Source organism: Sphaerodactylus townsendi, linkage group LG16 (assembly GCF_021028975.2).
Source record: "Sphaerodactylus townsendi isolate TG3544 linkage group LG16, MPM_Stown_v2.3, whole genome shotgun sequence".
Classification (NCBI taxonomy): domain Eukaryota; kingdom Metazoa; phylum Chordata; class Lepidosauria; order Squamata; family Sphaerodactylidae; genus Sphaerodactylus; species Sphaerodactylus townsendi.
In genome coordinates, this window is record NC_059440.1 from 11,197,066 (window position 1) to 11,212,326 (window position 15,261).

At 48.5% G+C, this 15,261-nt stretch overlaps 1 protein-coding gene across 1 annotated transcript in view; it reads right to left on the reverse strand.

Moving 5' to 3' along the window:
* Positions 1-594: 594 nt before the first annotated feature.
* Positions 595-15,261, reverse strand: part of DPH1 (diphthamide biosynthesis 1) — a 59,978-nt gene continuing 45,311 nt past the window's right edge. The window contains exons 8-12 of the mRNA XM_048519472.1: positions 7,104-7,260; positions 6,413-6,513; positions 5,429-5,507; positions 4,915-5,049; positions 595-2,152 (exon numbers count right to left, since the gene is read on the reverse strand). Coding sequence (XP_048375429.1) covers positions 1,997-2,152; positions 4,915-5,049; positions 5,429-5,507; positions 6,413-6,513; positions 7,104-7,260 — 628 coding nt within the window. The 3' untranslated portion in view covers positions 595-1,996. The remainder of the gene's footprint in view (positions 2,153-4,914; positions 5,050-5,428; positions 5,508-6,412; positions 6,514-7,103; positions 7,261-15,261) is intronic.

Sequence of the window (15,261 nt, forward strand, 5' to 3'; positions counted from 1 at the left end):
ATCAAGGAGGATCAAGATTGGTAGCCATAGATCGACTTCTCCTCCATAAATCTGTCCAAGCCCCTTTTAGAGCTATCCAGGTGAGTGGCCATCACCACCTCCTGTGGCAGCATATTCCAAACACCAATCACACGTTGTGTGAAGAAGTGTTTCCTTTTATTAGTCCTAATTCTTCCCCCCAGCATTTTCAATGAATGCCCCCTGGTTCCAGTATTGTGAGAAAGAGAGAAAAATTTCTCTCTGTCAACATTTTCTACCCCATGCATAATTTTATAGACTTCAATCACATTCCCCCCTCAGACGTCTCCTCTCCAAACTAAAGAGTCCCAAACGCTGCAGCCTCTCCTCATAAGGAAGGTGCTCCAATCCTTCAATCATCCTCGTTGCCCTTCTCTGCACTTTTTGTATCTCTTCGATATCCTTTTTGAGATGTGGCGACCAGAACTGAACACAGTGTGCCTGGTTCAAGGTCACTAAGTAAATAAAGTTTTCAAGCACGGTGGATTGAATGCTCTGTCGCCAATAAAATAAAACTAGAATAATTGGACACCAGCTTTTTTTTTTTAGATTTAGGAATAATTCAGACAAGAAGGATACAAGCAATTACTTTATTATAAATTATCCACATTCTTTCATTAATAAAAATTTACTGAGGTGGGAAAGAAATAATACCTATACTATTTAAACGGCCCACTCCCCCACACTAACTAATGTTCTGCCAAAACCAAAGTTAATTATTCTGGCTTCATTGTCTTTGAAGAGGGAAAACATTCCCTGGTACAAACCTATTCCCCCCACCCCCCCTTAATTTTTGGCCAGTCCTAGTCCTCAAAAAGTTTGGCTTTGCCTTCGGGGAATGTGTCCCCTCTCCTTCCCCAAAGACTCTCTTTCGGTCATCTCCACTGGACATTTGACCCAGCTGGCACCAGGGAGGACAGAAGTTACCGGTATGCACTTCCCCATTTAGTTGGGGAGGAAAAGGAGATCTGGTTAGGTCGGCTGCAGCAGGGGAAACCCAACTGCTAGATACCAAAGGCCCCTCAGCTGCAAGAGCTAAATTTTTGGCTAAGGCAAGTAAAAGGTACAGGAGAGACAGGCCACAAGTCCCTGCTACGTCCAGTTCTCATACTGCAAATTATGACCAATTAATGCTGTCGGTATAGGGATGCGGTGGGCAAAATACCAAGATAAATATCCCCTCAAATGACTCCCGACAAGCCAGATTTGGAACTTCCAGCACCACTGAAGAAGAACTCAAAACCCCGCACAACCGTGGCTTGGGTTCTGGTCTGGAACATGTATAATTTTGGTCTGGGACATGCATAAATTCCCTACAAGTTGTGGACATTCAAGATATATGATGAAAATCCATATTCCTTTTATGGACTTTGGTGATTTAAAACAAGTGGTACAACACAGGAATTAGTATATATGTAAATGTTTGTATATATGTAAATGTTTGTATGTTTTAGGCCCTTTATTGCACATTAATAGAGCATATACATATCTGTGTATATGTTTCTGTTTTAAGCCATTGGGCATAGTGTAAATAGTAGATCTCTCTATACAATAATCACATTGCCCAAGATATATTGTAAGTTGTACCAGTTGTCAGAGGTTGCAGCACACGAAGAGGTTGTCTTGGCCTATCCACTCTGTGGCCGTTGCCCCTGCCAAGTACACAGGAAAGCAGGCATAGAGCTTTCAGGTTCTGAACCTCAAGCAATGGGAAGGTTTTGCCCACAACCTGTAGTTCAATTCCATCCGGGCATCATTCCCCACATCCCACAAGACATCTCTGCTTGCAAGGGATAGGAACAGGGAACTTCCTTCCCCCTTTCACTGCCCTGAATATAAGCTGAGTTCAGGCCCTCCTGGGCACAAAAGAGTCATGGGACAGAAAAATCATCATCTGCTGCTGTTGCTCCCCGTTTTCCAGGGGCCCCTCCAGAAATGCCTTGGCTCTTGCCTCCTAAAGTTCACAGGCTGCTTCTCCTCAGAGTGCAGGGCTATTGCTCTCTTCCTTGCTCGACAGCTGAGGGCATGGACATGCTAAGCCAGGCCTCGGAGCCTGTGATGGTGGTGTTGACTCTTCCTCCTCTTGGCAGTGTCTGCTCAACCTTGCAGGCAATGTAGCCTTTGCCAACTTCACCTGCAATCAGAAGACACCATGGTAGGGAAACAGGCTCTCTTTTTCCCTCGTGGCCGCCGCCCCTTGGGTTTATGAATCCCACCCTGTTACTACCCCTCCTCCAACATTAGAAACAATTCTGGAAGTCTGTTCTGCAAGGACAAGGAGTTTGGGCTCCTCTGCTTATAATTTGAGGCAGAAGAGCTACCCTGTTTAGAAACAGTGGCACCCATCTTTATCAACAAGAGCAGTACAGGCCCATTCTGAATAGCTGTTAAACCAGCAAACCATTTAATTAGTCACCTCTTCTATCCCATTGTGGCAAACCACTTGGGATGAAAGACAGATCTGCTCTATGTTTCCTGCTTGGACCTACAAACTCTAGAGTTGGTTTGAAATCTCTGCTCTGGCCAGTCTCTCCACCATCCCAGCTCTGCCGCCTGAGCTGTGGAGGCTTATCTGGGGAATTCAGATGAGCCTGTACACTCCCACACACGCCAGCTGGGTGACCTTGGGCTAGTCACAGCTTCTTGGAGCTCTCTCAGCCCCACCTACCTCACAGGGTGTTTGTTGTGAGGGGGGAAGGGCAAGGAGATTGTAAGCCCCTTTGAGTCTCCTACAGGAGAGAACGGGGGGATATAAATCCAAACTCCTCCTCCTCCTCTTCTTCCTCTTTTTCTTCTTCCTCTTCTTCTTCGAGCCAAGACAGAAGGGCTCCATGCTTTTCCATTGAATGCAACAAACCCGCTCAGGGGCAAAGAGGCCCTGCAGAGCCCTGATTTCTGTGCAAGGGAAGGAGGATCCCTCTTCTTGAGAAGGGTGCTCCAGTAACTATAACAGATAAGCCAGGGGGAATCCCAGAACCATTTCCATTGCTGGGAAAACTCTATCCTACCTTGAATGCCAACTGACCATGCAAAGGGAGACGTTGCTGAATATTATAATGCTTTTTAATGCACTGGCTAGTTTTTATGGCTGCCGTATTACTCATAAGCAGCCTGAACATCCCAGACTACACATGCTTGTCAGAGCTTGGAAGCTAAGTAGGATCGGTTGTGGTTAGTACTTGGATGAGAAACCACCAAGAAGATGTGGGTTTCTATGCAGAGGAAGACACTGGCAGAGCCCCTCTGCTCATCTCTGGCCTTGAACATTCCAAGGAGTTGCCATAAATCTGTTTTGACCGGACAGCACTTAATTGTTAATGCACCGCTCATAATTTCTTACATTTTTATGATTTTACTGTACTGTTTTTAACCTTTGTAGGCGACCTGGAGCTGGACTCTTGAAAGGTAACGTACACGTTTTTAAAAACAGGTAAATAAGGCAAAACATTCCTGGTTTTGCAAGGGGGAGACATGCCAGCCCATTTCCCGGGGAAATATTTATGTGCCTTCCTGAGTGTTCAAAGCAAAGCGTGCCTCCCATTTCAATGCAGGAAAAAAAATTATGCAAAAAGGTATCAAAAGTCTTGAGAAATACTGAACTAAAGCTTCGGTTGATTAATTGGTGGGAGCAAATTTTAATAGACAGGAATGAGATTAAATGGCACACTCATAATTTTTCCCTCTAATGTAATATGGAATGAAAAAAGAAAGTTTTATTAGATTGTAGGCTTCCGTTGGCAGTCTGAAATCTGTGCCAATGTGGTGGGTACAGTGATAAGCAAGTTTATTTAATTGACTTTAAAGTCGGATGATTAATGAACCAATCAGCAGACAGCCTTGGATGCAAATAGCTGTGGTATGTGGGTGTGTTTTGTGTTTTAAATTCAACAAGAACCGTTCCATTGGGCAAAGGAGATGCTCCTCTAATTATCGTTACAGCATTAAATTAACGTGCCATTAAAGCTGCAAGACTCACCCAGTACTCCCCAAAGGAGCTCAGAAGAACAGCAAGTCAGACCAAGGATTGACCGGAACGAGGCCTGCTGGCTCTTCTCTCCATCACACTCCCCACCCCACCCCCACCCCAAATCTATATAGACAAATAATGAACAATGCTATACTAAGCAGGGTTATACCTTTCTGAGCCTACTGGAGTCAGCTCTACTGAAAAGACACATTACTCAAACTGCAAACGGCCAGATCAGAAACAAGGATGATGCTAATGAGGTGAAGTTCGCTATCTGCACGTTTTGGAAAATCCCTCGGTCATTTTAGACGAGGCTCCAGTCATGTGGCGCGTTATGGGTATTTCTGATCACCACGCCGTTTTGGTTAGAAATTAATACACCAGTTTTACGCTAGAAGGTTTGCTGGATCTTTACACACTGATTTCAGGATATGTTCTTTCCTGGAGCTTATCAAAAGGACAAAGGCTCTGGATCTTACAAGGCTTCGTAATAGTTACAGAAATACAGATTGACGCAATGTTAGACCTTGCAATCAAGGGAAAAGTTGTCTTTATCAAGAAACAAATGTGAAATAGCATGACATTTGCTCTCAACGTCTCTGATCAGAAGGGCCTCATGGAAGCAGGGCAGGGAGGAGCCCTACAGCAGAGCTTGGGCTGAGGCTGCATTGGGAGTTTCCCCTGTCTGTCTGCAGGCAGGCCAGGTCCGCAACCTGTGATTGGGGAGGGAGGAGGCCAAGGCGGGCTCAGTTCTCCCTGACCCACGCCTGCAAAGATGCCTGTGATTGGGGTGCTGTGTGGTTTCCGGGCTGTATGGCCGTGTTCTAGAGAATGCTGCTAGAACACGGCCATACAGCCTGCAAGCCACACAGCACCCCAGTGATTCCAGCCGTGAAAGCCTTCGACAATACAATGCCTGTGATTCTCACCTCTTTGATGACGGTGCTCTTCTTTTGGGGGCAGTGGGAGCTGTGGTTCGCCGTCCAGGGTCCCAAGGACTCGCTGGCATAGAAATCCATGGGGTAGGTTTCCTGCCATGGAACCTGTTTCAGGGCAACAGCAGCCTGGGAAAGGAAGCAGGGGGGTTGGCAAATTCCTCAGCAACAGCCCTTTCCCATGAAGTCCCAAGCTAGAGTTACAAGGTGCCAGCATTTTCCGAGAGACATGGCAAGACCGTGGGGCAGGCCTCGACCTGGCCCAGCAATGTGGATTAGAACCCTGGTCCCGAGCTCTGAAGCACAGGTGCGTGGATTCTCTCACAATAACCAGCCTGGGCTCAAATAACAGCTCAGACATCACTTGTCCCTTCCCCCTCCCTCAGTTGGAACTTGGCGAGCCCTCAGCTTTTGGGCCAGATGAAAAGGAGGCCAGGATGCATGGAGGGTGCTGCAGCCGATCCCCTTCCCTCAGATGGATTATCAGAAACAGACACAATAAGCTCACCTCATAGGGTGTGAGCAGAGGTTTGTCAAAAGCCTCTCCCCAGTCGATGGAGAGCCGCGGGCAGGCCACCTGCACCCACCTGTGAGAAGAGCAACCAGTGAATCTTATATGTCTTATAAGCCAGCGTGGTGTACTGGTTAAGAGCAGGTGCACTCTCATCTGGAGAACCGAGTTTGATTCTCAGCTCTGCCACTTGAGCTGCGGAGGCCTATCTGGGGAACCAAATTAGTTTGTGCACTCCAACACATGCCATCTGGGTGACCTTGGGCTAATTACAGTTCTTTGGAGCTCTCTCAGCCCCATCCACCTCAGAGGTTGTTTGTTGTGAGGGGGGAAAGGAAAGGAGATTGTAAGCCCCTTTGAGTCTCCTTACAGGAGAGAAAGAGGGGATATAAATCCAAACTCTTCTTCTTCTTGTACACAGAAGCCCAGGCATGGCTGCCGAGGCACTGGCAGCAAAATTCAGGGCTGGGGGGTGTCCCTCAGTCCTTGACCTGGGGGAGGGAAGCAACCGGTATGTCAACAGGGCTTGAAAAAGTTAACAAAATGGCCACCACAAAATGGCTGCTGCAGGAGGCGGAGCCAGCCACAAAATGGTAGCAGTAGCTTAACTTCGTAGCACAATGCAGAGCTTTGTGCTGTGGTGGCAGCTGTTACCAAAACAAAGTTTTTTTTTAAATCTGCAAAGCGAAGCAGATCTCCAATAGTCAATCAGAAGCCTTGCTGGGCAAAATAGCTCCATCTGCTTCCTAAAAAACACCTGGAGGACAGCAGGAAAGTGTCAGCAAGCACTATGGCAGTCTGGGGACCGCTGATCTATGGTATACCATAGAGTCTGAAGCTACCAGTTTCTCCAGGGGAACTGATATCTGTAGGCTGGAGTTTAGTTGTTACTCCAGGAGACCCCCCAGGCCCCACCTGGAAGGTGGCAATCCTAGGGGAGGAGTTCCCCACCCGTGGGAAGACCTTTTGCCCAGAACTTACGCCTCGACATCAGGAAAGAGCTGCAGTTTGCTTGGGAAGATTTCCGAGAGCAGAAGCCGGATGAAGGGGAGCTTCAAGGCTTGGAGGCTTGACTCTAAATGCTGCAGAAAAGAGGACAAGGGAGTTAGAATTGCAGGGACAGGAATACTCAGCTGCCCAGCAACTGTGGCTTTGGAAAACTGCCTCAGGGACAGGCCAGAAGCAACAGAGAGGGCCTAGAGAGGAAGGAAAGGATGTAGGGAGAATGCCCCCAACTAAGTCATGAGGCTCCCTTGCTTGGGGGAGGGGCACACACAGCTTATTCAGCCCTTAACACATTTACCGCCTTATTACGTTTGCAAAAAGAGCCCTCTTTCCTCCCAGCGCATACCTCTAGATCAGGGGCTGATGGGAATTGTAGTCCATGAACATCTGGCAGGGGCTGATGGCAGGGGCTGATGGGAATTGTAGTCCATGAACATCTGGAGTGCCATAGGTTGCCCCCCCTCCCCCGTTCTAGATGGAGTGGGAGAACCTGGCTTTTTGCAGCTAAGGCTGTTCAATAAAGCTATTGAACCAATACTGAGTCTCAATTATTGACTGGAGTAACAGGCTCTTACACAGACAAAGGGACAGCATTAGTGTAAGTCACTTTGGGTCCCCGTTGGGAAGGGTACTAATTTTAAAAGGAATCAATCGGAAAGCAGCTCACCTGTAGTATGGCTGGGGACCCCTGGCGCCCCAAGGTCCCCAGGATAAGTCCCCACTTGGAGGCACGGGATGCTTTGCGGACGGCTTCCTTGCGCAAATCCTGCATGCGCTCGTGGTTATAGCACTCTTGTGAGAAGACCTTGCTGTAGGGATCGTACCTGCAACACAAAAAGGCAGAGGCATTGGTCTCCTCTCCAAAGAGGAACCGCCAGTGTCTCTCTCTCTCACACACAACAGCCACTGCTCCAACCCTGCACCACACTGCTTCAGTGGTGTGCCGCTAATGGGGACATGGGGTATCCCATGTTCCTGGGCACATGATGTTTCGTTGGGGGGGGGGGGTGCTGGGTGCCAGCCAGGTCCCCGCATCTGGCCTCTCCCATGGTGTGGAGACCCATCTGGTGACTGGCAGCTCCCCCCGTGCCGGGGTGCCACTTGCTGGCTGAGTTGCAGGCTAGCTCCCGCCCCCACCCTCAAGGAGGCCAGGAGCCGGCCTACCACTGCCGAGCCCCACTCTCCCGGCCTCCCTGCAGGTCGGCTCCTGCCCTCCCCAAGGTGTGGGGACAGCAGGAGGCAGCAGGTGTGGGGACAGCAGAAGGCAGCCTTCAGGGAGGCTGGGGGCGGGGCCTGGCTGCAGGCCAGCCCAGGAGCTGGCCTGCCGCCATGGTGCCCGTCCGAGCCCTGGCCCTGAGCCCCGGCCTCCCTGCTGGCTCCTGTAAGTGGTACACAGGGTCCCATAAGTGGGAGACAGGGAGCTGGGGGTGGTGGTGGTTAGGCCCAGTACATCACTGCATTACTTTCATCCCTCCAACACACAAGCAGCTTCCTTGTAGGACCCACACGCAGACCAACAATTTGAGGTGAGGTCAAAAATCTGTGCCGCGACACATAGATCTCTCTGTGCAATTTAGACTGGAGGGAGTCAGAATGAAGGTTTAGTAGGACTGTCATGGCTAAGAAAGCTAGTCTCCAGTTCAAACCTTGCCTCTGCCACAAACTCACTATGTGGTCTTGGGCAAATCACAGTCCCCCTTCCTCATCTGCATTATGGGTGTAAATGATGCCGGCTGGCCTGCCTTACAGGACTGTTGTAAAGATTACAAGAGAATGGATGTGAAGCACTCTGAAAATGGTATATACATTCTTTAAATCATTGAACTATTATTTATAATATTTAATAATTATCAGTGTAGGAAAGGTGATTACAGAACAGATATGACCTTATATTATCGAAGGCTTTCACGTCTGGAATCACTAGGGTGTTGTGGGTTTTCCGGGTTATATGGCCGTGGTCCAGTAGCCTTTTCTCCTGACGTTTCACCTGCATCTGTGGCTGGCATCTTCAAGCTATGATCTTGCAATGGTTCTTCTGTTGATTCCACTGATTCACCCTCTGTCCTCAGCTTTCCATATTGATACAGGGACGATATTCCTCTGGCCGGTTAACCAAAGGTGCACCAGGAATATCAAATCCCAGTGTTTCCAGCCAGATGTGTGATCCAACCAGTTCTCACCACTTCTCTAGAAGTGGTTACTAATTTTTTCTGAGTGCCGAGAAGCAACCTCCCTGCCCAATAGGGACTGGAGGTGCATGTGTGCGGCGGCGCCACTGTTTGAATCCCACCACCATCGGAACCTGTTATTAAAATTTTTGGATCCCACCACTGTTTACAGCCCTGTCTGGATAGCATCAGAAGATGGCACTGCAGAGAGTCATTCAGCTTGTCAACAGATCTGGACTGAAGTGCCATCAATATGCAGACAACAGAGTCAACTGTTCTGAAACCCGGTTAGATAAACTGAATCTTGATCAACAAAAACCTAGGGTGATGCTGCCTTTCTTTAAATGATGCCGTACCCTAGAAAACTAAGGTTGCCGCTTTGGGGTACTATTAGATTTGGATTCTGTAGCAGCTTTAACCAACCTCCAGTTGGTGCGTCACCTGTGGCCTTGCCTTGAAAAGCAGGACCTGAACAATTCTCCATGCACCACCTACATCCAGGTTTGTCTACTGTAATTAGCTCCCTGTGGGACTGCCCTTGGAGACAGCTCAGGAACTTCATCTGGCTCAGAAGGTGGCAGCTAGGCTGCTGACAGGCATAAAGAAAGAACACAGCTTGTCAGGGGTTAAAGGACCATACTGGCCGCAAGCTGTGAAGTGCTGGTTCCTGTTTCTTAATTACTGAACAGTAGACCAAGGAATGTAAAGGACTAGTTGCTCTCATGCAAGATTGCCTTTACACCAGTATTGCTCTGAATATTCCCATGGGTAGTGAATTGGGGCCAGCAACAGTGCCTGTTTTGGAATTCCCTACTGGTCACAGTTCACCTGGGACCAAGTTTGTTAAGTTTCAAGGCGCCAGGGAAAAGCTTTGCTTGTTTTGCTGAGTTGTGGACTTTTCCTTGTTTGGCCTACCTGGTAGAAGAGTTTGGATTTATATTCCCCCTTTCTCTCCTGTTTGGAGACTCAAAGGGGCTTACAATCTCCTTTCCCTTCCCCCCCTCACAACAAACACCCTGTGAGGTAGGTGGGACTGAGAGAGCTGTGACTAGCCCAAGGTCACCCAGATGGCATGTGTTGGAGTGCACAAGCTAATCTAGTTCATCAGATAAGCCTCCGCCACTCAGGAGGAGGAGCGGGGAATCAAACCCGGTTCCCCAGATTAGACTGCCCCTGCTCTTAACCACTACACCACGCTGATTCTCATCACCTTCTGTTCCCGATATTGTTACGTTTTAGAGTTCTGCCTCAATTTCAAATATTTACTGCTCTGTTTTGGGTTGTGGACAATGCAGTCAGTTTGATCATATGCCGCTGGTTTGCATTTTTGGTTTTTAGCGCGAATCCTTCCTATTTTTATCCAGACGCATTTTAATAACTTTGCGCAAGCTCGCCTGGGGTGTTTTTAACAGAGCTGGGGCCTTCGATACTTCAAAAATAGATCCATCCAATGCATAAATAAATAAATGAGCAGAGCATTCGGCAATATTGCGTAGCTCAGAATTTAGTAGTCAGGATGTTAACTGGGGCTTAGCCAATTCTGTGTTGACTTCCCTGGCCTAGAATGTGTTCTGGTTTGAAACTGGAAAGCCCCACATAGCTTAAGCCGAGAATAGTTAACAGAACTCCCACACGAAGGCAGCCATTTCTACAATGGAGTGCCCCACGGTCTCTTATAAGATCTTTTTGCAGCACGAAGATGGCTGAAATCCATTTGGCAGTGGCATTTTAGCTATGGCCTAGGGATGCTCCTTAGAAGAGTTTTTGCAAAACTGGAGCAAAATAGCACCTTGCCTGTGTGTGTGTGTTAAGTGCGGTCAAGTTGCTTGTGACTCACGGTGACCCAACAAATCAACGTCCTCTAAAACATCTGATCCCTAACAGCCTTGCAAACTGAGGGCTGTGTCTTCTGTTATAGAGTAAATCCATCTCATATTAGGTCTTCCTAATATGAGAATGTCAGTGTGGTGTAGTGGTTAAGAGCAGGTGCACTCTAATCTGGAGAACAGGGTTTGATTCCCCCGCTCTGCCACTTGAGCTGTGCAGGCTTATCTGGGGAACCAGATTAGCCTGTGCACTCCAACACAGGCCAGCTGGGTGACCTGGGGCTAGTCACAGCTCTTCGGAGCTCTCTCAGCCCCACCCACCTCACAGGGTGTTTGTTGTGTGGGAGGAAGGGAAGGGAGACTGTAAGCCCCTTTGAGCCTCCTTACAGGAGAGAAAGGGAGGATATAAATCCAAACTCTTCTTCTTCTTCTTTTCCTGTATATAATCTCCAGGTGGTGGCTGGAGATCTTCAGGAACTACAACTGATCCTCGGGTGACAGAGATCAATTCTCCTGGAGAAAACAACCGTTTTGCAGCATTTATCCCTCCCCTCCCCGACTGAACAGTGACTTGACTTATGATGGGACAGGGATGGATGGTTTTTAGGCTGTGATGGGTCCATTGTGGATACCTAATTAGTTGCCAATTGGATGGTTTATATTTGCATTTTAATGGTTTAATGGTTTAAGTAATATTGTTGAGGAATATTGATGTTGAGAAGAAGAAGAACAGGAGGAGGAGGAGTTTGGATTTATACCCCACCTTTCTCTCCTGTAAGGAGACTCAAGATGGCTCACAAGCTCCTTGTGAGGCAGGTGGGCCCGAGAGAGTTCAGAGAGAACTGTGATTAGCCCAAGGGCACCCAGCAGGAATGCAGGAGTGGGGAAGCACATCTGGTTCACCAGATAAGCCTCTGCCGCTCAGGTGGAGGAGTGGGGAATCAAACCCGGTTCTCCAGATTAGAACCCACCTGCTCTTAACTACTACACCACGCTGGCTCTCTAGTTTTTGGACGAATTGGTGTGTAAGCTATCTTGAGGCCGGCTCTGGTTAGGAAAGAGCTGGGTAACAAATCCAGTAAAGTAAGTAAGGTAAAGTGAAGAGTTATGTACTGTTGAAGACACTCCACTCTCCAAATCCCACCCTCTGCACAGGCTCCACCCCCAAATCTCAGGGTATCAACCAACCTGGACTTGGCAACCCTAAATGGTGTGGCTCATTCACCACTCTGACATCCCTGCCTTACTGCATCAGTATGAACAGCAGAAGGGATTAACTTGGGGCAGCTGAGGACTCTGTAGGGGTCCAACCTCCCCTATGCAAAGGTAAAGGTAAAGTTTCCCCTTCAGTCGTGTCCGACCCTGGGGTACCACTGCAAGCAGTGATTTCATAGGCAAGCCGTTTTTGTGGGGCAGTTTGCCACTGCTTTCCCCAGCTATTCTTTAGGAGCAGCAGTGGCGTAGGAGGTTAAGAGCTCGTGTATCTAATCTGGAGGAACCGGGTTTGATTCCCAGCTCTGCCGCCTGAGATGTGGAGGCTTATCTGGGGAATTCAGATTAGCCTGTATACTCCCACACACGCCAGCTGGGTGACCTTGGGCTAGTCACAGCTTCTCGGAGCTCTTTCAGCCCCACCTACCTCACAGGGTGTTTGTTGTGAGGGGGGAAGGGCAAGGAGATTGTAAACCCCTTTGAGTCTCCTGCAGGAGAGAAAGGGGGGATACAAATCCAACTCTTCTTCAACATTTCAGCTACTGTGGCTTTTACTCACTGATCATCTTCTTCTTCTTCTTCTTCTTCTTCTTCTTCTTCTTCTTCTTCTTCTTCTTCTTCTTCTTCTTCACCCCCTAGCTATGAGCTAGGTACTCATTTACCAACCAAGAAATGGATGGATGGCTGAGTTGACCATGAGCCAGCTGCCAGGATATCTGACCCACAGGGGGCTCAAACTCCTGACCGTGTGAGTGGCAGTGCAAGCACTTAACCACTACGCCACGCGGCTGCAGCCAAAGGACTCTTCTGTTTCTAGGGAGCAAAAATGGGGGCCAGCTCACAGCCCCCCACCCCAGGGAGGCTGCAACACGCTCTCCTGCTGCGCTGGTCCACTCTCACAGCTCCTCCACTTCCAGGGAAATGGGTGATTTGTTGGCGGCTCGACAAAGGGAATTTTAATCAAGCAGCACCCGGGCTGGGCCGCCCCCCAGCCCATAAAGCTGCTGTCCTGCCTGTTAGTAACAAATGGCCTACTCAGAAATTCAGATTCCGAGGTGTGGGCCCGGCCTCGCCCCTGCACCGGATATTTCATCGGCTTTCAGGAGCCTCATCACGGTGTTTTATGGCCCCTGCCTGCAGCAGCTGGAGGCTTTAATGGGAGCTCCACGTAACGCTTATGCAGGTGCTTGTCAAAATGTTTAGATTTCAGGGGAGTCAATGGCATCTACTGCAGCTGACACAGGCGACAGCTCCCCCCCCCTCCCCAGTGCCACTTCCGGAGAGGTACAAACTCTTAGATCAGGGTGGCCCAAATGCCTGCCTGTGGAATTAATGTTGGCATTAAACCACAGAGGTACACTTACACCTGAAAAAAAACTTGCTGCGTGCAAAAGAAGCGACCGTGCAACTTTCCACACTCATTTACTATCCAGCTGGACGAATAACCAGCACAGCATGCAGAGATGCAACGGACAGCCTCCTCTGAGAGCAAGTTGTGCTGCAGTTGCATGGGGAGAAATAGCAGGATGAGTCCATACCAAAAGTAATGATGCAGAAGGATTTGCCCCCAGCCGAGAGTAACTTGTCATGCAAAACCGGCACAATCAACCATGCAGAGATACAACAGGAAGCCTCTTTGGATGGGACACGTTCATTAGTTACTTTCTTGGGAATGACTGCCTCACGCAACTTCCCATCAGAATGAAAGAATTACTGAATTCGTGGCCACTCCACAGAGTTCATAAAAGGGATCTGTCACTGTGATATCTGTATTATTTGGGGTCTGGCCACTGGATATGTACCACTATCCAAACCCAACAGAATCAGCAATGCTACTAAGAGCGGTGATGCTGAACCTAGCACACGCACGTCCACAACATTTTGGGTGACCCGCCAATGTTCACCAACACCTGACAACTACTCCCCATGTTTGGAGTTTGAGACATTTTTGTAATTATTTGACTTCGTGATTGGACCGTATTTTTTAAATAAATGAATATGTGAAGAATCGTTTCTGTTTTGTTCGGGGGTGGGGGTGGGGGGTGGAGTGACACACCAACAGAGTCGAGTTCGGCATTCTCCAATTTTTTGACACACCCAACCCAAAAGGTTCACTATCACTAGCTAAGACCATCCGATTTGGGAGTGTGTGTGTTTAAAAGATTAGCATTAAAATATACAGAAGAACGGGAGATTTTCTGCATGTCATTTTACAGTAGCGGGGGGAAGTGGGGGAGACCAAAGTCCAAATTGCACAATTTGCCTGCTCCCTAAAGCAAAGCAGGATTGGGGACAGAGGAGTGTTTCTTCCAAAACAGTCGATGGAAGCTGCTTATTTGACCAGGGGACTACAGCTAGGAAAGGGGCCATTCAAATCCTTTGTTTGATCTAACTCACGGCCCTCCAGATGTTCATGAATTACAATTCCCATCAGCCCTTGCCAGTATAATAATAATAATAATAATAATAATAATAATAATAATAATAATAATAATAATAATAATAATAATAATAATAATAAGAAGAAGAAGAAGAAGAAGAAGAAGAAGAAGAAGAAGAAGAGGAGGAGGAGGAGGAGGAGGAGGAGGAGGAGGAGGAGGAGTTTGGATTTATATCCCCCCTTTCTCTCCTGTAGGAGACTCAAAGGAGCTTACAATCTCCTTGCCCTTCCCCCCTCACAACAAACACCCTGTGAGGTAGGTGGGGCTGAGAGAGCTCCCAAAAGCTGTGACTAGCCCAGGGGTCTGCAACCTGCGGCTCTCCAGATGTTCATGAACTACAATTCCCATCAGCCCCTGCCAGCCTGGCCACTTGGCCATCCTGACAGGGGCTGATGGGAATTTTCGTTCATGAATATCTGGAGAGCTGCAGGTTGCAGACCCCTGGACTAGCCCAAGGTCACCCAGCTGGCATGTGTGGGAGTGTACAGGCTAATCCGAATTCCCCAGATAAGCCTCCACAGCTCAGGTGGCAGAGCGGAGAATCAAACCCAGTGCCTCCAGATTAGATACACGAGCTCTTAATCTTCTACGCCACTGCTGCTCCCAGTATGGCCAGTATGGCCACATGTTGGGAGGGACTGATGGGAATCGTAGTTCATGAACATCTGGAGGGCCGCGAGTTTGACGCCCCTGATCTAACTTGTTCACCTCCCTCTTTAAAGCTGGGTGCAGAATCCATATCTCTTCCTTCTTCACTGGTGGAGCTAACAGCATCCTTGAGAAAGGGAGCAAATCGAGACAATCAAGACCAAAAAGTTGCACACACACAACCTGCTCTGAAGTTAACACAAAACTCCACCAAATGCAAGATCCTGGCTGTGCCTCTCCAACAGCTGCTACAATTCGGGCACCAATAAATGGCCCATCGCTTCAAAACAGATGGTCAAAGTGCTGGCAGAGACACCTTTGTTTCACCGCAATCACAATTCCCACCCTGTCCCATTCCTCCTCTCTAGTACAACTGCCCCAATTCTGGCTGACAGATCTGCTGGGTAAGTGACCTTGGCCGGGGCAGCGAGACAAAGATAAGAGGCATAGCGAAGGGAGAGGGGAAAGGAGTTTGTAAGCCCCTTTGAGTCTCCTTACAGGAGAGAAAGGGGAATATAAAATCTAAACTA